The sequence below is a fragment of the Kogia breviceps genome, chromosome 1, assembly GCF_026419965.1.
Source record: "Kogia breviceps isolate mKogBre1 chromosome 1, mKogBre1 haplotype 1, whole genome shotgun sequence".
Classification (NCBI taxonomy): domain Eukaryota; kingdom Metazoa; phylum Chordata; class Mammalia; order Artiodactyla; family Physeteridae; genus Kogia; species Kogia breviceps.
The window spans coordinates 89,735,236-89,760,757 of record NC_081310.1 but is presented as its reverse complement, the minus strand read 5'-3'; the positions used below and the strand labels follow the sequence as shown (position 1 = coordinate 89,760,757).

General features: G+C 53.2%; 2 protein-coding genes across 5 annotated transcripts in view; one reads left to right on the top strand and one right to left on the bottom strand.

Annotated features, from left to right (window-relative positions):
• Nucleotides 1-571: 571 nt before the first annotated feature.
• The window catches only part of KCNJ9 (potassium inwardly rectifying channel subfamily J member 9), a 52,260-nt gene continuing 27,309 nt past the window's right edge, over nucleotides 572-25,522 (bottom strand). Inside the window, exons 1-4 of one of the 4 annotated variants that reach the window (XM_067039367.1) lie at nucleotides 9,303-9,471; nucleotides 8,110-8,198; nucleotides 6,156-7,059; nucleotides 572-3,559 (exon numbers count right to left, since the gene is read on the bottom strand). In XM_067039367.1, coding sequence (XP_066895468.1) covers nucleotides 3,228-3,559; nucleotides 6,156-7,005 — 1,182 coding nt within the window. In that variant the 5' untranslated portion in view covers nucleotides 7,006-7,059; nucleotides 8,110-8,198; nucleotides 9,303-9,471 and the 3' untranslated portion in view covers nucleotides 572-3,227. Of the gene's footprint in view, nucleotides 3,560-6,155; nucleotides 7,060-8,109; nucleotides 8,199-9,302; nucleotides 9,504-23,645; nucleotides 23,754-25,522 lie in introns of those variants that run through there. The other 3 variants (XM_067039370.1, XM_059077286.2, XM_067039371.1) reach the window with 3 other exon arrangements.
• Nucleotides 17,118-25,522, top strand: part of KCNJ10 (potassium inwardly rectifying channel subfamily J member 10) — a 32,554-nt gene continuing 24,149 nt past the window's right edge. Inside the window, exon 1 of the mRNA XM_059077070.2 lies at nucleotides 17,118-17,255. The gene's annotated coding sequence lies outside the window, so the exon portion shown is untranslated. The remainder of the gene's footprint in view (nucleotides 17,256-25,522) is intronic.

Below are 25,522 nucleotides of genomic sequence, written 5' to 3'. Positions count from 1 at the left end.
GAAACACCATCTGGCCTCCGTGGGCCGTGCCACCGACCCCAGGAGGGGAAACCTGGGTCCCATCTGCTGTCTGAGCTGTCAGTGCAGAGCCAGTTCCTGTTGGGATTCCTCCTTGGGGTGGGGAGAGAGAAAGGGGGTTGAGTTCCAGTTGAGCACGGCCTCTGCCCCTAGACTTCTCCTAGGTTGCAGGGCAGGGGCTTCCCGGGCCCCGGGCCCTTTTCTGAGTCCTCACGCTATTCCGCAGTCTCATTCTCTTGGTCAGGCTAATCTTGGACCTGACTCCTCCCCCCGGGCCCTGGGGCCTCAGCCTTTCTCCTTCTGATCTTCATTATTCTGCCTGACAGGAGCAGAATGGAAGGCCCAGAACACAGCCACCTGGGCGACGGGGACGCCAGCAGTCAGAGGGGCCCCTGCATACACCCGCCCCACTGCCTGCGCGCATGCCCCCTTGCTTCACCCGTCCTCCCGTGCCCCCGGGGCTCCCTGCATTTGTCTCTGCCTAAGGATTCTCAGATCCTAGAATTCTCAGCTGCACTGCACCTCGAGAGGCACGCAGTCTACCTCTTTCAACTCAGTTATTTAAACATTTATTGAGCATTACCAGTTTACCAAGTGTTGTTTTTACAGATAGGGAAACTGAGGCCCAGAGAAGTGATGTGACTTGCCCAGAGTCATAGAACTAATTCGTGACAGTGTCAGGACTAGAACCCAGGTCCCCAGACTCCTTGCACTGCACACATTGGGGCCCTGAGTGGTCGCTGAGTGGCAAAGAAAGGGGTGGCGGCGTCTCAATGCCTTCCATCCAGCCTCAGTTCCTCTACGGTGGGTTCACTTGCAATGGGTGAGTGTGGACACCCAGAGCCCGCTCCCTCCTGTCCAGACTCCAGATGTTTCAGCAAATTAAACCAGAACTGTTCCTCATCCCAAGCCCCAACATTTGTTCTTTGGGAACAGCCAGCACCAGAGTTCAGGGACCTCATCTTTGGGTGATGGTGACCCAAGTCACCCTGTGACCTTAGGCAAAGACATTCTCTCCGAGCGGACCCAAGCTGTCATGGGGTCCCTCCGCAGCCCCCTTTCTTGCTTCCAGGAGGCACAGCATCCCCCAGGACCCCAGCTTCCCAGCCTGGAACGCAGCATACTGGGGTGCTTCCCCGCAAGGGGCTCAGACTTTTGTTAAAGAACAGGAATGGGGTGTAGCCAGGGCCAAGGGCTGGAGGTCACTGCTGGGCCCGTGTGGTGGGAGGGTGTGCCTGCCTGTGTGTACACCTCTCTCCCAGAGGCAGGTCCCCCTACCTCTGTCCCTTCTCGACTCGCCATTGCTCTCCCTTCACAATCCTGGGGTGGGGGGTGTCCCTGGTGACCAGGATGACACCAGGAAGGGAGTGCACGTGGTATGGGAACACCTCTCCAGGGGCTCCTGCCCCAGCTGGGCAGACAGCAGGTCACTGTCACATCCAGATATTTAGACTCGCTTCTCTCTCACATCTTCTCCCACATTTAATCCTGCCTCTTAAGTCCTACGTGGGATTCCATCCTTTGCCACAGATGCCCTTCCTGCTCCAGCTCGCCACCACCTTGCCAGCATTCCCCCAAGCCCTCCCGACTGCTTTGTCCTGTCAATCTTGCCCACTCATCTTGCCCAAACACCATCTCTAGCTTGTCACAGCCCTATTTCCACTGACGGGTGAGTCCCTAGGCCCAGAGTCAGACTCTTCAGCCTTGGTTTCATGGTCTCCTTTCCCCCCACCACAGTTCTCCATACCCATTATATTTCAGTCTCCTCCCCAAGGACCCTCAGCTACTCCTCAGCTTGATGCCCACCTCCTGACGGGACCCCCAAGTCTGCTTAGGGAAGGGCTTCTCAGAGTGTGGTCCCTGTTCCAGCAGCGTCAGTAGGACATGGGACTTGTTAGAAATGCAAAGTTTTTGTCTCTACCCCAGACCCATTAAGTCAGAAACTCTGGGAGTGGGGCTCAGCCATATGTGTTCCCAAGCCCTCCAGGGTATCCTGATGCCCACCCAAGTTCATGACTGCTGGCTCAGGTCACTCTCCAGGCCTGACTCAATCCCTAGCTTTCTGATTACCAAGCCCTTCCACCCCCTGCTCGGAGAGATCGTCCAGGTTCTCAGTTTGAAACAGTTGCCACAGGCATATTTCTCCGTTTTTACCACGTGTACTATATTCCCAGAATAGGAATCGGGTCTCTGACTGTTCTCCCCACACATGCCCGGGTCAGTGCTCTGGACCCAATGGGCACCCAGTGAACCACGTGAATGACTCCCTCTCACTGTGCCCTAAGACTGATTCTGCTTTCCTGAGGGCCCCATGTCCCAGCTCTAGTGAACTCATGTTTCTCCATCTCTCCCCGGCCCTTCTTCCTCCTCAGAACCTCTCTATCCCCTCCCGCCCCTGCAGTGATACTTACAAGACCTCACTTCGCTGTCAGAAAATAGCCATCCCTGGTTCGCCTTTCCTAGGCCCTGCCCCAGGGCCCCAGCTCTGGCATCTCCCCCATCACCGGTTTCCCTGCACACATGGACAAGGTCATTCACACCCTGCTGAGCTGCCCTGCAGCCTTTCACCCTCCCTCTCAGCCTGTCACAATGGCAGGGGTGGAGCTGGGAGGGCACCCTCCTCATCTCTGCCCACCTCCGTCCAGCTTTCTCACCTCTGGGTCAGCTTGGGCTACTGTGTCCAGTGAGACAGGTGCTCCAGACTCAGGGAAGCTGGCTGAGGAGGTGAGTGGGGACTAAAATCCAGTCCACACTCTGCTCCCCAAGCCATACACCCTAGTTTGGGCTAGTGTCACTCTGCAGGAAAAGGGTCCCTTTTTAGAATTTGCACCAAGATGCTCTATGAGTTAGCGGCAGCCCTGAGCACACCACCTGTCTGTTGGCCCATTCACCTATCCACTGGCTGGCTGTCTCTCTCTGCTTCCACCTTCTCATCCAACCCGCATAGGTCCGTCCTTCGGTCCATCCATCCACACGTGAACAGAAGTGAAGGTCAAACACAGGCTGGCAAGTTTACCCATTCCCCACCCTCCATTCTCCTGAAATCAGGATCTCTCCCATCCATGTTGGATCCCAGACCTGAGATTCTGAGGAGGCTCCCCAGCTTTAGTGCATTCCCAGGGACCTTGCCTGCGCCCTCCTCCACCTTCCATAACCAGCTCCCCAGGTACCTGTGTCTGGCCCTGCCACAGGGGTCTGGAGGAAACTGGTCACACCTTGGACTCACTCTCCAGGGGTGGCAGGCAGCCATTCTGCTCTTTGTCAGCCCCAGCCTCTTCACCCGCCCCCTCCCCCAGCCCCTCCTCCTCCACCTTCTCGTCCAGCCGGCTGGGGATGGACCAGTAGAGATGGGCGTCAAGGCGGGTTGCGGCCTCAGCCAGCTCCCGGGCGCTGCATGAGGGTGTGGGCACCTCAAAGGTCTGGTGGAAGCTGGCATAGTCCACCTCGTAGAAGCCATCTTCCAGGGTCAGCACTGACGTGAAGCGGTGACCCCACAGCACCTCATCCACGAGGTAGGAGCTCCGAGCTTGACATGTCATTCCTGGGGGTAAGGGCATGGGTCAAGGGGGATCCCAGCCCCAGCCTTCCCTCCCCTGCCTCATTCCACAACCCTATTCCTAGAACCCTTCCCTGGAGCCCTCTTCAAGGACCCCCACCCACCCCCTTTGGTCCAGCCCACTTTCTCTTCCTTCCCAACTCTTGTACTTGTCCAGCTCCCCCTCCTCCTCTCCATTTGCCCCAACTCCTCTTAACCTCCAGCCCACCTTCTCCCCTCCTCTCCATTGGAGATGCCAATCAGAGAAGCTTAACCTTGAAACTGACCTTGGGGATCATCTAGCCCAATTTTCCTCTCCATACAGGGCTTCCCACTGGAGCATTCCCAGTAATGGGCAACTAGCTTGCACTTGATTACCTCCCAGGATTGAGAGCTCACCACCTCACAAGGAGCCCACTCCTTTGTGTGACAGCTCCAATATTTGGGTTGTTCTTTATACAGAGCTAAAATCTGCCACCCTTATTTTCATTCTCCTGCTGTATGACACCCCTTCAAGTATCTGAAAGCAGGAGTCTCAGTTTTCATCATGTCTTCTCTCCTTCAGGCTGAACATCTCTGTCTCCCTCCACCATTCCTGATGTGACCTGGCTTCCAAAAATTTTACTTTCTTGACTGCAAACCAGAATGGCCAAGGAGGATTCTTTAAGCACTCTGAGGGTGATAAATACTCCAACTGTGGCCTGATCCATGCATAAGAGAGGGCTCGCCACCTCTCTCTTCTGGCCATGATGCTTTAGCTAATAGGGCCCAAGATTACATTACATAAACATTTTTGGAAGCTGTATCACATTGCCTGTGGCCAACTAAAACCCCAATTCTTTTTTCACCAGAGCTCTTCCATGCTGTGCTTACATAAGTGATTTTTTAAAGCCTAAATGTAGAACTTTATATTTATTCGTTTTAAATGTCATCTTGTTGGGTTTTGGCTCATTATACTTGCTTTTCAGAAGCATTTTGGATACTGACTCTCTCACCCAAAATATTACCATCCTTTCCAGCTTTGTCTCTCTAGAAAAATCCAACAAGCTCCCCTCCCTATCTCCTCCACCCCACTCTCCCCTGTCCTCCTTGCTGTGGGCCTGTGTCCTGTTTTCCCTATGGGGTGGGCACACCCACCAGGGCAAGTGATTTTCCTTCTACCCTGAGACCTCTCAGATTCCCCTCAGCTCATATCCACCTCCCAACAAGGGGGAACGGAAGAGTGAACATTAGCTAACCAGAGACTGGCTCTCAACATTGAAAGCCCTGCCCTGAGCAAACCTGGGGACATTGGTATTCTTGGTTCCTTTGGTGAAGACTGGCATAGGAAACGTCTGGTAGAGGAGGGGAAGAAGAGGCAAAAGGGACACTGGGGAGAGGGGCTGTGAGGAAGAAAGGGAAGGGCTGGAGGAACAAAGGGAGAAGAGGGTTGGGCAGGGACTTCTCAGGTGCCAGCAAAAATGTGCCAGCTGCTGAGATGAGAGGAAAGGAAGCAGGGTGAGTGGGGGAAGGGGAAGGAGTTAGGGGAGTATGGGGGTGGGGAGAAGGAGTGGGGAACACTGAGGCAGAAAGCAGTGAAGTAGAGGTTCAGCATGAAGGGCCAGGAAAAGGGTTTGATGGCAACAGTATGGGAGAAGCCAGCAGAGGGCAATACTAGCAACAGTGGCAGGAACTGCAGGGCCCCCTGGTGGGCCTTTGGTTACCCCACTTGCAGTTTTCTTCTCCCACTTCTGGATCTCAAGTCCCAAAGGACTCATTTGCTGCCCCTGCACTGGTCTTATCCTACCTGCTCCCAAACCTTTCACTGTATAAGCCTGAGTTGGAGGTTCTGACATCACAGGTACATTGCTAGTTCCTTCTGGAAAGGGGCTTGAAATATGCAGATCATCTATCCTTTGTCAGTGGAAACTGAATCTTCTGATGGATGGGGAAACTGAGGCAGAAGTGAACCCAGCTATCAACCTCTCCCTAAGGTCCAGCCTAGGAGTAACGCAGGCCATGGAAAACCTGCACCATCACATTCCAGGGACCTGGACCTCTCAGTATTGAGAAAAACCCAGAACCTAACCCCTCTTTCCTACTCTGCACCCTAAATGCTGAAGCCAGGCTGCCTGGGTCCAATCCAGACGTGGCTGCTTATTTAGCCTGTGACTGTGGACACCTTAACCTTTCACCAGGGCAATTTCCTCCCTGAAAAATGAGCACAGTAACAAGAAATTACCTTCATGGGGCTCCGATTAAATAAACCAGGAGGTGTAAAGTGCTTTGGAAACGTGCAGGGCACAGAGTAAGCACTGGGTGTTGTCTATTATCATTACTCTCTCCTATTCCCAGTGACACAGACCTCTCAGCCCAGGGCCCCAGGCCAGGGCCACTCTGGAGGATTCCTCCCAGCTTTCTCTCGGCTCTCTGGTGGGGGTCACTCTTTTCATACACCCCTCCCAACCCATCTCAGCTCAGCCTCTCATCCTTCACCAGCCTCTCCATCCCTTCCCCACCCGGCTTCCTCCGCCCCGGCCCCTCTAGGTCCAATTCCCCGCCCACCCGCTCCCCTCCCCCTCCTGCTCTTCCTCCTCTTCCTTCTCCTTCGGCCCGCCCGCACCCGTGGCTTCCACCATGCCCTCGAGGATGACGACGATCTCGAAGTCGTCCCTCTCGAGGGCGCGGCGCGACGCCTCCCAGAAGGGGCTGGCGGCGTCGATCTCGTGGCTGATGACGAGCGGTGAGACGAGGAAGAGGCGGTCGTCGCCCGTGTCAAAGCCCACGCTGAGGTCGGTCTGGTGCAGCGGGATGAACTCGCCCTCGAGCGTCTGGCGCGAGCGGATGAGCTTGGCGCGGATGGAAGCCTCGACTATGTGCGACGAGCGCAGGTCGCCCACGCGGAACATGAGGCAGAGGCGCCCGTCGCGCAGCGACACCACGGCGTGCGAGGAGAAGACGAGCGTGGCGGCGCGCTTGTTGGGCTGCGAGATCTTGACGAACATGCAGCCCACCATGAAGGCGTTCACCATGGAGCCCAGGATGGCCTGCAGCAGCAGTAGCACGATGCCCTCGGGGCACTGGTCGGTGATGACTCGGTGCCCGTAGCCGATGGTGGTCTCCGTCTCGATGGAGAAGAGGAAGGCGGCCACGAAGCCGTTGAGGTTGTTGACGCACGGCGTCCACGCCGTGTCCTCTAGGTGCTCCAGGTCGCCGCGGCCGTAGGCGATCAGCCACCAGATGGCGCCAAAGAAGAGCCAGGTGAGCGCGTAGGCCAGCACGAAGAAGAGCAGGCTCAGGCGCCACTGCAGGTCCACGAGCGTGGTGAACAGGTCGGTCAGGTAGCGGTACGTCTCGCGCACGTTGCCCTGCTGCACGTTGCAGCGGCCGTCCTTCTCCACGTAGCGCTGGCGGCCGCGGCGCCGCGGCTTCTCCTCAGGCCCCGGCGAGAAGGCGGCGTTCTCCTGCGCCATGGCCGTGGCCGCGGCGGGGAGGTCACGGCCCGGGCGGCGCGGGGCCTGGAGGGGCTGAGAGGTGGGCCAGATTAGCCGAGCCGCGGGAGAGGCCGAGACGTCCGGGCCTGCGCCCAGGGGCCGGGTGGCCCAGAGCGAGTCCCTTGCTGTCTCAGCCTCAGCTTTCCACATCGATAGAATGGGAACAATACACACAACCCTAGCCTCCCCCACCCCCAGCTCACAACACCGTGAAGATCCAATGGGATAGTGTGTACGAACTGGATCGCACTCTGCACGACTGAGTATTTTCAGGGAAACGCGGTACCAGAGGTCTTGGTCCCCCTGCTCTAACTGGGCTGTGCAGCACCTCACGGCCACCCCCGGGCGAGAGGCCCAGGCAAGGAGGGAGTTTCCTGAAACTTAGACTGTGGGTTCCTTGGAGGCAGGTGCTTAATCTTCCTCTCCTGTGCAGAGCCCTCCATGCCCGAAGGCCACCCCGGCCCCACTCCGCCCTGGCTAATATCAGGCAGTCCCCTAATCCCGGTCTCCGCAATTCAACCTGCTTAGACACCAGGCTCTTTTGAAGTTCACCTGGAGACTGACACAAAAAGTCTTTCCCATTCCTCCCTCCTTGGACCTCGCTTACTCTACCCCCTCCCACATCTTCTTCCTCTCAAGAAGCTTACAAAGGAGAAACGGAAGTGGTGGAAAACGAGTGAAAAATCTCCAGTGGGCAAGGTTTGAACATTCCCACCTTGGGAAATTCCCACTGGAAATCCTCCCTGAGGACTGACCATGACCATTGTGGCTGTAGCGTCAGCCCCATTTCCCTTAGGTTATTTCCACAGTGGAGACAGCCTGAAAATGGGCAGGAGGACGGGAGAATATGAGATCAACACGGACAGCCGGGGTAAAGGAAGCACAAAGTTCAAGATAGGCTTGTAGCCCTCTAGTATCCTATCCTTCATGAGCCATTAAATCAGATAAGTGATTTAAGCACACACCTTTACCTCCTTCCTCCCTTCAGTTCGCCCCTCCCTCCCCAGCCTCCCACCTCCCTTGACTACCCTTAAACAGCCCCCCTCCATATGCTGCAAAGCTCACATTCCAAGGGAAGCCTACCTGATTTTGCTTTAAGTTCTTCCCCGTGAGGAGCTGCAGGCTGCCCTGAGAGAGAGACCCAGAGCCCTTCCCTAGGCACCCAGGGGCCCCTAGGAGGTATGGCTCGTATGAGGAAAGGTTAAGAATTCAGGACTTTTCAGCTTTCCCTTCTTCTTGGGAATCATCCTCTTTCCCCACTCCAAGGAGACCTGGGCTGGCTCGGGTGGGGTGATGGAGGGGAAGAGTGTGACATAAGGACCACAGATGGCCTGGACGTTTGACCAGGTCCTGGGGAGAAACTGCCTGGGTATGTAACTCCAAACCCAGCTCTCTTGAATTTAAGTTCTGGAGTGAGGTGTTCTGCAGCCAGACCTTTGGATGCTGTGTGTGTGTGTGTGTGTGTGTGTGTGTGTGTGTGTGTGTGTGTGTGTGCGCGCGTGCTGGGGTAGAGGGCAGGAGGAAAAACCAAAATGACATGGCTTGGAGCTTAGGGGCATCCCCTACATTTCCAGGAGGAATCAGGGGACACAGGATCCAGGAACCCCAATGCAATGGCAGATTAGGGTCTTCCCCTCCCCCAACCATGAGCTTGCTTTTTCTCTTCCTGCAGCCCACGATGTCCTCAATTGGCTTAGAGATCACAGGTCATTCAGAGAAGTACCTGGGCCCACTTATTCCAGCTTCTGCCAAGGTAGGCTTTCAGATGTTCTCTCAGGGTCTTAGGTAACCTGACCCCCAATCTGCCTGCTGAGGCAGATTTCTCTGCCCAGGTGTGGGGAAGAAATGCCAGAGTCTGATGGCCCCCAGAACTCTCTCACCCACCATTGCCCTGGGAATCTAGGTGAGCCTCACTTTGATTGTGTTTTATCTCCTGTCTTCAGGCTGCACTTTCTCAATGGGTAAGGAAAGGTGTGAAATTGTTGCCTCTATCTCAAGAGCAAAGACTCGATTTCTACACCTTTCCTCCAAAGAGTCCTATTCCTCTAGCCTATTCCTCCTTATTTCATGTGCATGCTGCGCCCCCTTTCCAGAAGACCCCATTGCTGTATTTTCCTGGATCTCCCTTTCTCTGGCTAGAGAGTGCTGGCCAGCAAGGGGGCTTATTTTTTTGCAAGGGGATCTGGCGAAAACTCCCTCAGGAACCAGCTCTTCCCAAACCCCCACTTGCCTTGGAAATAGGGGCCCAAACCCAAGTCCCCTGGAACTCAACTCACAGCGTGTGGAGAGGAGAGTAGCCGGCAGCAGAGACCCCTGTGGGGGTAGCGTCCATGCCCCTTACACCGCCTCCCCCCCACCCCAGCCCCCTTGGAGGGTGGGAGCCGCAGGCACCGCTGTTTCTCCTAAATGTAGCGGCAGCTCTGACTAGGACTTGCTATCTGTGTCATCCGCACTTCCCAGGCTCCCCTGCTCCTCTCCTGTTTCCACAGCAACCAGTCTGGCGACAGCTCTAGAGCATCCCCCTCCCCTCCCCAGTCCTGGGTACCACTAGAGGCTGAGCCATACGCCATAGCTATTTTTAGCCAAAGTTCCTCCTCCTGGACAACTCAGAGTCGCCTCCTCACCCCCTCAGGAAAAAAAAAAAAAAAAAAAAAAAAAAAGCTAGCATGCTGGCTCTTTCCTAAGAAGCTCCTTGCTCTGGGAAAATACAGGCCTTGATGTGTTTGGGAATAAGGTACTTGGTTTCCTAGGGATTCACCTCCAGCCGGGCATCTGGGTTAATGTGCTGCTCTCGTGTCAGGCCCGCCATCACAGTCTCCGATTTTGGAGAGGTCACCCTGATCCAGAAGAAGGTAGCTAGATGGAAAAGAGATCCACCCAAGGAAGGGAGGTAGGGTCAGAGGTTCTAATCTTTGTCACTGATTTGCAATGTGACCCATAGCAATCACTTCACTTCCCTCAGCCACAGTCGCTCCATCTTTCACAAGGTGTGGATATGTGCAAATACCCCTTTCTGCCTACTTTACAGGGTGTGCAGATTGAATGGGGCAATATAAATAGAAGGGCTTTGAGGTGTAGTTTCTTAACAGCAAAAGGTCTAGAAACAACCCAAATGTCCAACAGAGAGAAAAGGCTAGTTTAGGGCTTACTAACTCTTCATTCAACAAATTTTTGTGAAGCCCGCGTGCCAGGTAATGTACTAGGTGGGGCTGGTTACAGAAATGGATAAGTCCCTGCCCACCAGGAGCTCATGGTCCAGTGGGGGAGAAAGGTCCATAAGCACAGAATACTAACACTACTACTAAGAAATGACTGAGCATCAGCTCTGAGCTAGACACACACCTTATTCAGCAACCCTGGGCGATACCTTATGAGACAGGTATTATTTTCTCTATTTATAGATGAGAAAATTAAAACTGAAAAAGATTAAGTGATTTACCAAATGTCACAGAGTTGGATATCGGCAGAGAAGTAGTCACACTCATACACCTGTGTCACACCCCTATGCTCCGCTCCCTTGGTAATGCAATATTTGTGCCAAAGCAATATAATCAGTTACTATGTTCATATATGTAAATGTGCATGCAGGTACACTGTTACATAAAAACCAGAACATGAAAGTATTCTTTTTTATTTTTGGCCGCAGTACCACACGTCTTGCAGGATCCCAGCTCCCCAACCACTGATCAAACCTGTGCCCCCTGCAGTGGAAGCGTGGAGTCCTAACTACTGGACCACCAGGGAAGTCCCCAAAGTATTCTTATAAGCTGATCATAACTGTATAGAAATAGCTTTAGGAACACTGATAAAAATCAGGAAAAAATATTGGAGAAATGGAAATACTTCAATGTATATTTTCCCCAGGGAAATAATTAAAAGCAGAGAGTAGGGGCTTCCCTGGTGGCGTAGTGGTTGAGAGTCCGCCTGCCGATGCAGGGAACTCAAGTTCGTGCCCCGGTCCGGGAAGATCCCACATGCCGCGGAGCGGCTGGGCCCGTGAGCCATGGCCGCTGATCCTGCGCGTCCGGAGCCTGTGCTCCGCAACGGGAGAGGCCACAACAGTGAGAGGCCCGCGTACCGCACACACACAAAAAAAGCAGAGAGTGGTAGACGAATGCCAGGTGTTGCTAGTATCAGCATTATTATACCCAAGATATTGATCAGTTCTCCAGCTGCCTTAAAGTTGGAACAGGAAGATGTGAGCTAGAGAAGCAGGATGATGTAGAAATGGATACCAGCAGGTTAGAAGTTCCTGGAATGGCCTGGCAAGGTGGAAAGGGTGGTGCTGAGTAATACAGTCTCAGGAGGCAGTGTCCTGGGTTCAAGTCCCAACTCTGTCTCCTATTAGCTGGGTGACTTTGAGCAAGTTACTTAATCTCTCTGACCAGTTTCTTCATCTAAGAACTGAGAACAGCTGTATTATCCATCTCTGGGGGATTGTCGTGAGGATTATATGAGGCAATGGTGGCACATTGTAAGTACTCAGTAGATGCTGGCTATGGTCTTCCTTCTCATCATCATCGTCTTCATCCCAGGCAGCTCCTGAAATCTCCACCTACCCTGTGCCGCCTTCCTCTGTTCTGGTGCCACCCAGTGAGACCTGCAGGGGGCACTCCTGGTACACTGCCCTCCTCTTCCAGCCCTCTCGCCTGTGTTTCTTGTTCCAAGTGGAAATATCGAGTTTTCAGCCTGAGATTGGCATCAGGAGGGCTGTTAAAGCCCCAGTCAACATCCCCGTCTCCTGGGCCTGGCCCTGTCACCTGAGCCTTGGGACTGCTAGCCTGCCCTTCTCTGTCCTGCCAAGCAGCTGCTCACGTTGGTTCCACTGTGCCAGGAGCTCAGAGAGAAGAAACCAAACTCCTGGGCAAGAACGTATTTGCATAGAACTGGCCCCATTTCCTGGAGGGGGAAATCACAGGGCTGGCAGGGTCCTCCGGAAGATGTATCAGCCAGCCCCCTGCCCCAGCGCAGGCTGCCTTGAGCATGGCCTTCCTGACAAAGGAGACCACCACCCCCTCCCCTGCTTTATGGATCCGGCAGGTCCTGGACTTTACCTGGTATCTAACCTCAATTCTTTGTTTATCATTGAACTTGAACAGAGTGAGGGAAAAAAAAGTTTTCTTAGGTACCAGGATACAGAAAAATAAGCAGGATCCTAGCTTTCAGGTATTATAAGGTAAAGAAAGCAACTTTACAAGGAGTCAATTAAATATGTCAGTACAGTTGTGACGATGGGAGATTGGGTTTGGAACTGGAGAATGTTGAGGGCAGGAGGGGCACAGCTGGGGCCACATTGCTGGTCTATAAAGAACCTTGGTACAAAATAGAAAAAAGTAACCCCCTCTGGGCAGATGCACTCCTATGGCATGTAGCAAGTGGTACTTCGGTGTAAAAAAAATAAAAATAAAAAGGGCAATCCCTCCAGTAGACACGGCTCCAAGCCATGCTGCAAGGAATGGCAAACTGAACGTGGTTCAGTCCTCAATTTGCCCCCCTCAGTGGGTGCCTTTATGCAGTGCACAAACTGTACAACTGTATGTGGCAGCCTTGGGATCAACCAATCTGGGAAGATTTCCTCGAGCAATATCATGAGACTTCTTAGGTAAAAGGTTGGATGTGGGAGAGGAAGCATGATGGAGAATACAGGAGATGGCTGAGGATATGAACTTAATGAAGCAGGGGGGCCAATCAGATAGATTATAACAATTTCTATAAATTCAAGGGAGATGGGGCCCTAGAAAACTCAGAGTAGAGGGAGCATAGGTTTGCAGGAGTGAAATGTGGCTGGATATTAGAGTGAGATGGGGAGAGGCGGAGCACAGGTCCAGGACAGACGGAGCCCCGCTGGGCTCCTGAGGCGGAGGGCTTTGCTGGTCTTCTGGCTGAGTTCAGGAGAGCAGGAGGACCAGAACCTTCTCATACACAGGTCTATCTCGCTTTATAGGACTGGAGGAAGTAGACCAGCATTTAAAAGTCATGGAATTTAGAGGTAGTTCAGAATTCATCCTCACTTTACAGGTAAGGGATGGGTCCCAAGCACTTTACAGACAAGGATGGGTCCCAAGTAATTTACAGGTAAGGGATGGGCCCCAAGAGCATAGACAGAACTAAGACGCAGGTCTCCTGGCTCCTGGTCCCTGGTTGTTTCTTTATTCCCTGTTGCCTCCCTCCTACCACAGTATACTGGGTGTTTTAATAGAATTTCTGTCCATTGGACCCAAGTAGAAAGGTACTAGAGAAACCACCTAGTTAAAGAAATTCTGGATAGAACCCTTTGGTAATGTGATTAAGCATCCCCTAACATGTCTTACAAGTGTGAGTTTTTGTAAATCGCATTTACTGAAAGGAGGTGGTATACCTAAATAATGATCCATTCATGACTTGGTAGGGGGGGTGTAGCTCAGTCCCTCTCTTGGATTTCTCCTCTGTGGTCTGGATTATCCAGCTATTAGGCGCCCTACTACTAATGGAAATTGTTCAGCCTTGTGGGGCCCGAACACTAAAATGCCCCTTGGAATCCTGTGGTGGGCGTTGTCAGTATCTCTATTTCCAGCCGATTCCTCTGACTGTGAAATGTTGCCTATTCTGAGCCTCCTCATGCCTCCTGACCCAAAGCTTCCCTCATCCCTTCCATCCGCACTGGCTTTTCCCAGCAGAAGCCCCTCATACTGCTGCCCTCTTGCGGAGTCTCCTTCCCAAGCAAGTTACTCACCCCTACTGTCCTCTGTGCTCTGAAGGAGCCCCTGCCCTATTATGAATGAGGTGAAAGAAGAGATGAGGCCAAAGTTGGGAGGAGTGAGTTAGAAAGTAGCAACTGAGGATAAGAAAGACAGAACTTGCTGAAGTGAGGAAACAGGGGGGTGTCCTTAAAAAAAAGATGGTTCCCCTAACTGCCATTTTGTGTGGGAACGCTGGACATCGCAACCCTGGCAAATTTTTCATACCGATGTGTGCTCATATTGACAAGTTTATGTTTCAACCATGCAAAATCACTCTAGTATTACCTCGAGACAAGCTTTGGAGTTCAATGTACGTGGATTCAAATTCCAAATTGAACACTTTCTAGCTATGTTACCATAGGCGAGCTGCTGAAACTCTCTGAACCATAGTTTCTCCATCTCAAGTAATATGTATATCTTGCAGAGTAAACACTCACAAATATGAATTTCCTATGCCGTTTATTATTGATTCCCTATTGGGCTCCTAGTGACTGTTCTAGGACTTCTTTCTTTTGTAAAAAGACTTAGAAATTAAAAACTGACATTTGATATGTACGAAGGAATGTATGCATGATGGATATCTGTATATATGCTATAAAACATAATTTAAGAACAAAAACTCAATTTAAATGACTCTTGTAAAATTAGAAACTTACAGTGCCGTTCAAGCTAGCTGTGTCCTTTTCCACAACCTCTGCACACCTGCTGTTCTGGAACGTCTAAATGCTTTCTAATGGCTCAGTCCCACCGCCACCCTGAGTTTCAGTAAATGACTTTTCTGAACTACAGAAAAGTGAAAACCGTCTGGAAGGAACTTCTGCAGAGACTTCTTCACCACCAGGTATCTCTTTCTGCTCCTGGCCTCAGATTCTTTCTTCCCTCCTCTCTCAGAGGAGTACTCCCAATGTCAAGCTGAGGAGTTTGGACTGTGACCTGTAAGCAAGGGCCACCAGTTTGGGGTTTTGATCCAAGGGCACAGGGACTGACATTGTGAATACAGGTTACCTCTTCCTTTGAGACTAGAGAGAAGGGTGAAGGGTGGGTCAAGGTCCTGGGCTGCTAGTGACCTTCCTGATCCTGAGAGTGGCCATGAAATGAAAAAGGATATCCTAGAGAGATAGAACAAAGGGAGAAGACTTGACAGAATTTGGTGGTTTTGTTGACATGTCAATGGATGGAACATAGGGTAAGGGTGAAGAGTGAAGAGTGAAGATCATTTTTAGCTTTTTAGTCTGATTAACTGGGAGGAACACAGAAGTAAGGAAGGAAGTCATGAGAACTCCCAGCCTTGAGGAGGAAGAGGATGAGTTCAGTTTTGGGGCCTGTCCAGTTGGAGTGGAAATCCCCTGCCAGCCACTGGAACTGTGGAGGTAATGCTCTAAAGAGAGCCTAAGGCTGAAGATAGAGATTTGGGTATAACTCAGGAGCGATAGTTGGAGCCATGTAAGTGACGAAGGGTCCAGGAGCAGGACATGGAAAGAGAACATAAGACTGAACCTTATTGGTATTGGAGGAGGAAACATCTGTAGGTTGGGGTGTGTAGGGGCAGTGGAAGATGAGGCTGGAATGGCACCAGGTCCAGGTCCTAAGAGGCCTTCTGTTCCATGGTTAGGAATTTGGACTTGACTTAGAGACGATGGGCAGTCTATTGAAAGCTTAAATCGGGAAGTGACACAGTCAGATTTGTGTTTCAGAGAGACTGGTGTTTCTTCTTAAATGAAGGATTTTATGATCTGACAGATTATTAGAGTGGAGAAAGACTAGAGGTAGGCATTAGAAGGCTGCTGTAGTAATCCTGGTGAGAGGTGATGGGGTCCTGGACCACTGGCATGACGATGAGATAGAGAGGAAGGGAGTGGGACATACGTGATTTAGAAAGTAGATGCATTGATTAGATAAGGGAGATGGGGTGAGGAAGAATGAAGTCTAGGATTGCTGCCATGTTTCCTCTTGAGTCAAACCATTTTGTTCACCTGCAGATTAGTGTTCCTAAAATTCTGCTCTACCTTTGTCTCCCCTCTGCTTGCTCAAGAAACCTTCATTTACTCTCCATTGCCTTCAGAGCTGACCATGAATGGGCATAGCTCTATATTTACTCCAGGTCTTCCCCCACCACAAACGCTACGCTTACCTTCAGCCCAGTGCCCCACCCCCACCCCCGCCATGGGGGCTATTTGAAATGGACATTTACCCATCATAGGGCGTTTAGGGGCTGAACTGAACTAAAATGTCAAGTGCCTTTCCTCTTTTTCCCCCCACTATGTATATCAACTGAATATGATAATACTGGTTACTGATTAGTAGTTAAATATCTACGATGAGCAAAAATGGGGAAATAAATGTTTTCTTCCTTAATACATGCCAAGAGTGGGAGATTGTGGATAAAAACCTCTTAAAACATGGATTCAGACAATGAAAGAAGTCCTTCGTGATGAAAAGGTTGAGAAGCACCACTCCGTATTCTGGTCCAGTGGACCACTTTGCTGCTGTTTCCCAAGCAGACTTGTATTTTCCTGTCCTCCCAGGACTTTGTGAATGCAGTTACCTCTGCCTTAAATGCCCTCCCCACCGTCTCCCCGTACCTGAATCCTCTGCATTCTTTAGGGGCCTTATCGGATGGATGTCACGTCTGTCCTCCCACATCTGCAGGACCCCCTAAGTAGAGTGATCTTTCCCTTTCTGCTGCCTCCAGCACCTCCTGGGCACTTGGGCTGCGTGTTCTGCCCTCTCTCAGACCAAGCCACTGCAAGTGGGAATGATGTCTGCGCATTTCGCATCCAAGACCTCACCCAGCACTTAGAAAATGGCAAACGGCATGGAAATGGTGCTGAAGGATATAACCCCGTAGTCCCCTGAGCCCGCCCCTTCGGCGCTGCTGGTCGGGCCACTGGGCCGGTCCTGAATTCATTTCCACCTCATTAACTCGGCCCCAGGTCCGCCCCCGCCTGCTCCCGCTCTCGTTCCCCATCCCTGACACGACAACCTCCTTTTTCTTCCTTTTCTCTTCCCCTGTCATCTTGCCAGCTCGGCTTCTATCGCATCGCCTATCGTCTCTCTATCTATTTCTCCCTGAGTCTGTCTGGGTCTCTGTCTTTGGGTGTTGCTCTCTGTCCTGCTCTTCCAGCTGTCTGGGGCTCCGCTTCGTTGCCCCTATGCCCCACCCCCTGCCCAGGCCCCTCCAATCCCGGCAGCTCCGGCCTGGCGCTCCACATTCCCATTGGCCTGTCCGGAGCCCCCCGCCCCCGCCCGCCCGGCCCCTCCAGGTCCCTCAGTTCACGCAAAGTTTGGCTCTGCGCTGCGGAGGGAGGGGGCGGCCCGGCCCGGCCCAGCTCTGCCCCCGGCCGGCCCGACCCCGGCCCCGGCCCCAGGACCAGCCCTTATCTGATCCGAGCTCCGGGTTTAAGAGTCCTGGCCCTGCCCGTCGCACAGCTCCGTTCCTCACTCCTGCCCGCCCCGTCTGTCCGTCTGTCCCGCTGCACATCCGAGGGGCCACTCCACCCCGGACCCAAGGTAAGACCCTGGCCCTGATGAAGGAGTGCTGCCGCCGCAGCCGGGGTCCTGTCCACCTCACCCTCCAGAGATACCGGGGCCCCCAGCCCCTAGGTCCCTACCCTGACTGGCCTCAGTGGTAGGGCCCTATTCCCCAGCCTCCCACCTTGGGCGGCCCCAAACGGAGCCTTATAGGAAGGGCCCACCAAGAAGGAAACTTTCCCAAACTGGTCACCTCAGCACTTTCAGCTGAGAAAGGGGCTTTCCTAATGCTCCTTCCTATTGGGCAGACCTGCAGTTGCATCACAGCCTTGCAACTAAATACAGTGACCACCACATATAGCCATGAACCCTCACAGGCACTCCAGACAGTGCCCCCTCTTCCCGGGGGTCATCAGGTTACTCCCACTCCCAAGCCCAGCCCCTTTTCCCCCTCCCCATGCTGTGACATTCACATAGTGACACCCACTGATCTCTAGTTCATACAGGGGAAGAAAACACCTACAGCTCAGGTTAGGGAGAGGTAGTAGCCTGGTGTGACTGGGACCCCTGCCCGCCCAGTTTCTTCCCTTCATTCCAGCTTGCCTCCCACTTCAAGACACCTCTCCCCATTACAACCCTCCTCCCCTCCCCACAGCTGTTTCACACTGAGATCACCTGGAGGAGAGCAGCAGGGCCACCTCTGCTAGAGTAAGGGCAGATTGGGTTCCATAACATCCACCCTCCAGGTGAGATGCCCCTTCCCCATCCCATCCCTCCTCCCCATCAGGAACTAACCAAGGGTACCTGCGTTAGGAAAGAGACAGGTTGGAACTTCCTGATTTGAGGGAGAAGAGTTGAGCCCCAGGATGCATGGAAGGACAAAACTGGGGACAAGTGGGAGTAGGACCTCTTGTATCTTGAGATCTCATTCTTGTTAATGAAGGGCCCCAGGCAGAGTGAGGCAGATGGGGAACTGGGGGTGGTGAAAAAGCCAGTACAGATTTGGACCCCAAAGGAAGTCTAGGCTTAAAGCCTGATTCTGTTGCTTATCGATACACATTCTGGCTAATGATTTCTGGCCTGTCTGCCTTGGCCATGGTGCTTGAATTTTTTTTTCCCCACCAGGACTGCTTTAGGCATTTCTGGGTGGGAGGGAGATGATGATGGGAGACTTGGTGCCCTTCTGGCAGGAGTGACACTTGTTTAGGCGTGATGAGGGCCTGGAGTGGGTATCAGGAAACCAGTCTGAGAAGGGACCAGAAGCTACCACTGAATTCCGTTCAGTTTCATCTTGAAACGCTGTTCCTAATCTCCAAGGATTTCTGTTCTGTTACATGTTCCTGGCATGATGGTGGGCACCATCCTGTGCAGGGCTTGTTAACTCCTCATGGTATAGGCTGGGTACGGGGGACCAAGTGTAGAAGCAGCCAAGTGTCCTGGCTTATAGTTAGTTCTTCAGGGAGGAGGAAACGAGGGAGGAGGGGGAGGGAAGGAATCTTGCCAGGGAGAGGGGCCAGGGCTGGTCTGCAGAGGCAATAGGCATGGCCCAGGCAGTGCCAACTCCTCTTCCCCGCCCTCCAGTCCTTTGGTGGTGGTGGCGAGGGAGGGAGAGAGGGGGTGTTGGGGGGTGATCTGGGCCAGCCCAGCCTTCCAAAGCCCTTGCCAACCTGGGTCCTGAAAGGAGCTGCTGTTTTCTGAGCCATCCCCCCGCCCCCCACCCGGAGCTGAGCAGCCAACTTGTCTCAGTGGATATCAAATGGCAATGACTCCACTGAGCGGAGAGGGGTGGCGGGGGGCAGGGTTATGGTCCCAATCCTTCCGTGGTTCTAATGCAGAATCCCACTGCTGCCCCCTACCCTGAGGGAAAAAAAGCCCAGCATCTGTCCTACATGCGGTCTGTGGACACATACGTTTGTGTGGGAGGGTTAGTTGTCCGGCTCCTGGCATCCCTCCCCTCCTCCCTGTGCCCCACCGAACGGCGCCCCATCCCCACACCTGCACCTCTGTGCACAAGCTCGCTTATAACTCCAGCCTGGTTGGCTTGGGCTAGAAGGGAAGGGCGTGGCAGAAGACCCAGGGGCCTCCTTCCCTGGTCCTCCCTAGGGACCAGAGAGGCTGGGACACTTGGATCTGGGTGAGCTTAGATCAAGTCCTCTGGGGTCATGCCCGGATTGATGGAATAAGGGGTTTAGGGCTCTGGGGGGCGGGGGGTGAGTCATGCAGAAAGACCCACTTCTACAAAGGAGAAAAGACCCCCTGCATCTTTTAGCAAAATGCTTGGTTTCTGCACACAAGATGGAAGATAGGCCAAACCTCCTGGCATCAGTGGGGAGGGAAAGAGATGTTGGGCAATGGAGCCCCTCAACTTTCCTGCCAAGGGTTATTTAGGACGGAAGGAAAAAACCTCCAGTCTCCCTCCCCTCCCCGGCCTAGATTCTTCTCTTGCCTGACTGGTCAGTGCTACTATCAGGGTTAATGCCAAACTGTCCAGGATGGTGGTGAGGCCCTGAAAGGGGCAGAGAGAAGGGATAGTCCAAGGCACACTGCTAAGATGAAACTGCAGAAAGATTAGAGAGATGGGAGATCTGGAATCCAAGTATTTTAGCACCCAGTGAAGGCTGGTTGGCAGGGGTGGCTCTTGGGAATCAGACCTTTCTGAGTGTACCTCATCACCCTGTCTCTTCCACAGGCTGCGTTCAATGCTTTTCTCCCTTCATCCAAGTTTAATATACGTGTTGCCACCATTTTCATGGAGACAGTGCATCTGAGTGGCCCCTCTTCATCCCCTCCCCACATCAGAAGCTTGAAAGGGCACAGAGAAAGGGATTATGGGAAAAACTCTCCCGTGGGTGTCTGCCATCTGGGAGCTGGATTTGAGGTGGGGGAGAAGGGAGGGGCTGGCTCTGGAATGCAGGAGAGAAGCAAAAACTGAACTGGGTGACCTGGAGAAAGAGGCTGGAGAAGCATGGGCTTCAGAGGACTGAATTAGCATTTCAGGCCCCTAAAAAGGTGTAGCACAGAAGGAGTGGATATGGCCATTCTGCTCCCCTTCCAATGGCAGAAGACCCGGGGAAAGGATTGGGGCTGCAGCTTGAAGGACTTAGGCTAGCTTTCAGGAAGCAGGTCCATAAAAGGAAAGAGATCTGAAATGGAGTTTGGGAAAGAGAGGCAGACCACCTTCTGGACCCAAACAAAAACGAACCCACCCCCAACAAAAAAGCCCATCATTAAGGCTTGTGAGGGGGAGCTGGAATCTCAGAGAAGCACACGGATTATTGCGAGACAATTGTCAAGAGGCCTCTTCTGGAGGGAAAGTGCGACCCCACAGTGCTGTCTCAGGGCTCCTTTCCGCTGCCTGAGAGGCAGAGGCGCAGTGGTTAACAGCACAGCCTTGGAGTCAGACTTCCTGGGTTTAAAATCCTGCTTTCACTGCTTAGTAGCTACAAATGTCTCCTCAGCCTTACAATGGGGCTAATTATAGTTGTGTATTAAAAGACTCGATATTTGTAAAGGGCTTGGAGTGGTGCTCAACATGTTAAAAATAAAAAGTGCAGTTGTTGGCTGTTATGGTTCTCCCACCTCTGTGGCTCTTTCTACCCCGTCATCTTGCCTGGCTCCTGGGCCTGCTGCAGCCCTTCTCTGTGGCTTTTCTGAGGTCTGTCCTAGGTCTCTGTCTCTCCGCCCTTCTAGAGTTTGGGAAGGTGGGAGAATTATCAAATCGTTTAATATGAGGTTCCTGTCTTCATTTCAACAAGCTGGGCATCACCTGGGTCTACACGCCCCTGGGCCCTTCTTTCCATGAGTTTTCACCAAGCAGATGTGCTGTCTCCAACTTGGATTCGATAAATGTAACCGAGCTGCTGGGCTTCCCTAAAATAGTCTCTTTCCCCATCTGGGTGACTTATGTCTTGCAGCCAAAGATGCCGGCTTCTGTCTACCCCGACATCTCGCCCCTGTCCCTCCATGGCCCTGCCTCTTGCCTCCCTGCTCACATTTCCCCCACAACTCCCCTCAGGTGTGTGAGTCCGCCTCTTCTCTGCCCCCTGATCAGCCTGTTCATCCCGTGAGCCTGGGTGCCCAAAGCGGCCTCCTTAATGATCTTCCTAACTTCCACCTTTCTTGCTCCCTGATTCCCTCTTTGCTCCACACAGAATTATCACTGGAACTGTCATCATGAAGCGTCAGTTTTATCTTGCCCCTTTGCTACTCAGATGTCTCTGTGGGTTTTCAGATGAAAACTCCCAATCAGTCTTCAAGATACTTTATATCAGCCTTTCTCCCATCCCCTCCAGTTCCCCTATCTTTCAGGACCCCCATTGATTCAGACCTTGTTCTGGGGGAGCATATCCCATAGCAATCCCTGAGCCACACCCCTTCCACCCTGGGCCCTCACAGAGGCCTACCCCTCCAAATCCTGCCCCTCCTACAAATCTCCATCCTTCTGTTTCCCTATCTGCTCTGTCATCTTGTACCCCTTCTCCTCAGCATCCTGCCTGTTCCTTGTCCTTCATGTCTATGAATTTGCCCAGGATGACCTGGGCAGTGGTAATGTTGGAGGGGACATCCTGTCTCCTACCATAACAGGAGCTCCTCTAGGGTGGGGCCTACACCCCTGTCAGATTGTCGACTCCCTGAAGCAAAGGCATCTCTTCCCTCCCTGGACCCCTCTGCCCCCAGGGCACAGACTGTCTACTGACCAGCTTGACTCTAGGTAGGAAACCTTTCTGGTTGCTAATTCTGGGGGAGGACCCTGACTTCAGAGGTTTAGGAGTGTCCTAGATGGGGGTATATGTAAGACTCTATTATCCAACTCTCTAGGGAACCTCCAGAGAAACTCCTCTCCTATTAAACTCCCCATCCTGTGGAGACAGTTTTACCCTAAGATTATAAGCAGCAGATTAAGCGCTGCTGGCCCAAACACAAAAATCCACATGGGTATCCACAGAACCTTTCTCTCCTCGCCAGGGAGGTCTGCTCCTGCCTGATGCTGGGCTTGTCAGTGGGTGTCTGGAGTGGGAAAGGGGCAGAGGCCAGAGTCCAGTCTGGGACAGCCCCGTTGTGTGGAGCATACCTCTGGGTGGGAGCCTGCAAGCTGGGAGACATGTGGGCATAGCTCTCAAGTCGGGTTAGGCCTGACCTTTTAGCGTTATATCCTCAGCTCCACCCCCATCCTAGTCCTAACCACAAGACCCGGGCACACACCTTCCCCCCACATCTAAATCTCCCTGGTTGACCCTCTGTAAAAAAGACATGGGTAACGGCAAGAGGAAAGGGAGAGGATGTCTGAGTCTAGGGCAGTGGTTCTCAAACTTTTTGGTCTCAGAACCCCTTCACATCTTAAAAATTATTGAAGACTGCAAAGAGCTTTTGTTAATGTGGATTACATTGATAGGTTAGAAATCAGAGGCAACTTAAAATATGCATTAATTCATTTAAAAATAACAGCAATAAACCCGTTTTGCATGTCAATTTAGATGACATATTTTTAATGAAAAAATAGCTATATTTAAAAACAGACAAAATAAAGTTTAGTAAGTGACATTGTTTCACATTTTCACAAATCTTTTTTTTTAAAATATCTGGCTTAATAGAAGACAGTTGGTATTTCATATCTGCTTCTGCATTCAATATGTTACAATATCATATTGCAATGTAGCTTCTGGAAAACTCCATTGAACACTCATGAGAGAATGAAAGTGAAAAGAAGCAAATAACATATTAGTATTATTATGAAGATAGGTTTGACCTCATAGAGCCTCTGAAAAGGTCTCAGGAGCCCCCAGGGTCCCTGGACCACACTTTGAGAATTACTAGTCCAGAGGAAAGTTAGAAAACAGTTTGGAAAAGCCCCAGGTGATTTGAACATCCTGGTTGACCTCCCTTAGCTGCCCGTGGTCTTTTGAATGTTTTCATTAGGGAGGCAGTATGGGGTAGTGGTTAATCATGTGGGTCCTGGGGACAGACTACCTACTTGAGCTTGAATCTCAGTCGTACCACTCACTAGCTGTGTGACTTGGGGCAGATTATTAACATCTCTGTGCTTCAGTTGTCTCGTTTATAAAATGGAGCTTTAAAAAAGTGCCTACTTTTTAGAATTGTTGAGAATTAGATGATGTAACGCTAGAAAAGGGCCTAGCAAGGTGCTGAATAATAGGAGCTCTTATTAAATACCAGAGCCTTGCCCCTGAATCCACTGCCCATGGGCCCAGAAGGCAGTGCGATGCAGAAGTGACCTTTCCCAAATTGCAGATGTGGGCTTCTTGAACCAGAAAGGAAAAGTGACTTGTGTGAGGTCCCAGGAAAAGTTACCAGGGTTGTTGGGCCCTGAACCCAGGAGTTCTGACTCTTAGCCCTACACTTTCCCCACCAGACTTTTTCAGTGGGGGGGAAAAAACCCCAAGGTCCTGAGAGGAGGGGAGCAGAGCTTACCTTTCCCCCATCGATCCCAAGTGTGCCATCCCTGGCCAATAGCAGGAGAGTAGGAAGCCTTGAGTTGAGGGCCGGTAGCAGGGAGGGACTTCCTGACCTCAACAGCAACTGAAAAAGGAGAAAGCAAGCCAGGAGAAGGTATTCCTAAGCCCAGGAGGTTTTTGCATCTTGCCTTGTGGGAAGCAGTTCTGTAAAGTGGCCCCAGCCCTCTCTCCTAAGAGTTCCTGGCCCAGGGCAGAGGAAGTCTGTGCTCGGGCAACACTGCTTCTCCTGGGGTGTCCCTTTCCTGCTCACTGCCTGCAGCCCCTTCTTGGATCATCCCCTCCTCTCAGTCTCCCAGCACTCCAGGCTCTGGGTCCCTTTCCCGGTGGCTCCTGACCCTGCCCTTTGTGCTGTGGTGCCATGGGCAGTGCATGCACCTTGGGAAGGGTGCCAGTGGGGGTGGGGGAGGGGCTGGGGGGGGTCGCCTGGCCAGGAGGAGAAGCCTCTCCCCACAGCTCTGGGGAAGGGGATGAGGCAGACGGGGAGACAGACAAACACTCCAGGGGCAGGGGTGGGAGGGGCCAGCCCTGGCTCTTTGGCCTGTCAGCCAAATCCCCCTGAGCTGGGCTGCAGGCACCACCTTGTCAGAAGCCTAAATACCCCCAGCCCCAAGCACACACCCTGAGCAGAAGCGTTCTGGAGGGTCAGATCCCAGCAGCCCCCGGGCCTGAGGAGTCGGGCGGGCTTAGGTTTGAGACCTTGCTGTCTATTGCTCAGTTTTTTCTCTGCCACCCACACAGTTCCCTAGAATAGATGGGAAAACTAAGGCCCAAAGTGGGTGGGCTCAGACTGCCCACGTGCTTCTTTCCAGAGTCCAGTTGGGAGGAAGGGGCCTGGCTTCCCACAGCCCCTCCTCCCCCATCCCTCCCAGTCCCCCTGTTTTTTTTCCATTTGGAAAGCCGTTTCTGGCTCGTGGCAGGTTTGGGGGCCCTGGTCTAGTCTCCCTCCCCTGTCTCCTGGGCAGTGTCCCCAGGGGAGGCCCTGGGGGCTGAGATCTCTTCAGTCTCAGCCCTGCCCCACCCCCTGCCTCCACCCGCGAGGCCATCATCCCCCCAGCCCCCACCCCTGGGCTGTGGGACAGGGAGAGGGCCGAGGGGCTGGCTCTGCATACTAATGTCCTGCCCATTGTCAAAGCCCCTTTGTGCCCCAGAGCTCCATTGAGGCGCCTCCGGGGCGGGCACAATGGGGGCTCTGTCCCCGAGTTCCCCCAAACAGTCACCTGCTTTCAGAGCCTCCCCCCGCTCCCACCCCCACCCGCCCCAGTGTCCGGAGGACCCAGCGAGCTTGGGGGAGTGGGGCCAGAGCCAGGGGGGATGGGCAGGAGGCGACCCCTCCCCCCTCCTCCCCGGGCAGGCTGGGGAGATGGGCCCAAGGCCGGGAGAGGCCCCGGCTTACAGGGGGCGGGGGCGGGGCAGTCTGTGGATGGACTTGGAATGCAGGTTCCGTGAGGCCGGCCAAGGGGAAGGGGCACTGAGCCTGCCCACTCCTCGGTTCCACATGCCCGGCCGCCGCAGCCCGTGCCTTCCCGCCTCTCCTCCTCCTCCCACCACGAGGCTCATATATGCAGAGACACACAGGCTCACGCTCATGCATGCGGCCCCACACACGGCTCCCGGACGCACGCCGGAGCGGATGTGCCCAGACCCAGCAGGCCGACTCAGGTACACAGACCCGCACCGGCCACTCGCATATGCACCAGCACACCCGCCCTCCATCCCCTTTGCACCCCTTCCGCCAGCCGCCAGCCTCGAGCGGCTCAGCACCAGCGCCCCCGCCGCCGACCACCCCCCACCCCGTGCCCTCGCTGCCCCCTGCTGCTCCAACACAGGTTATAA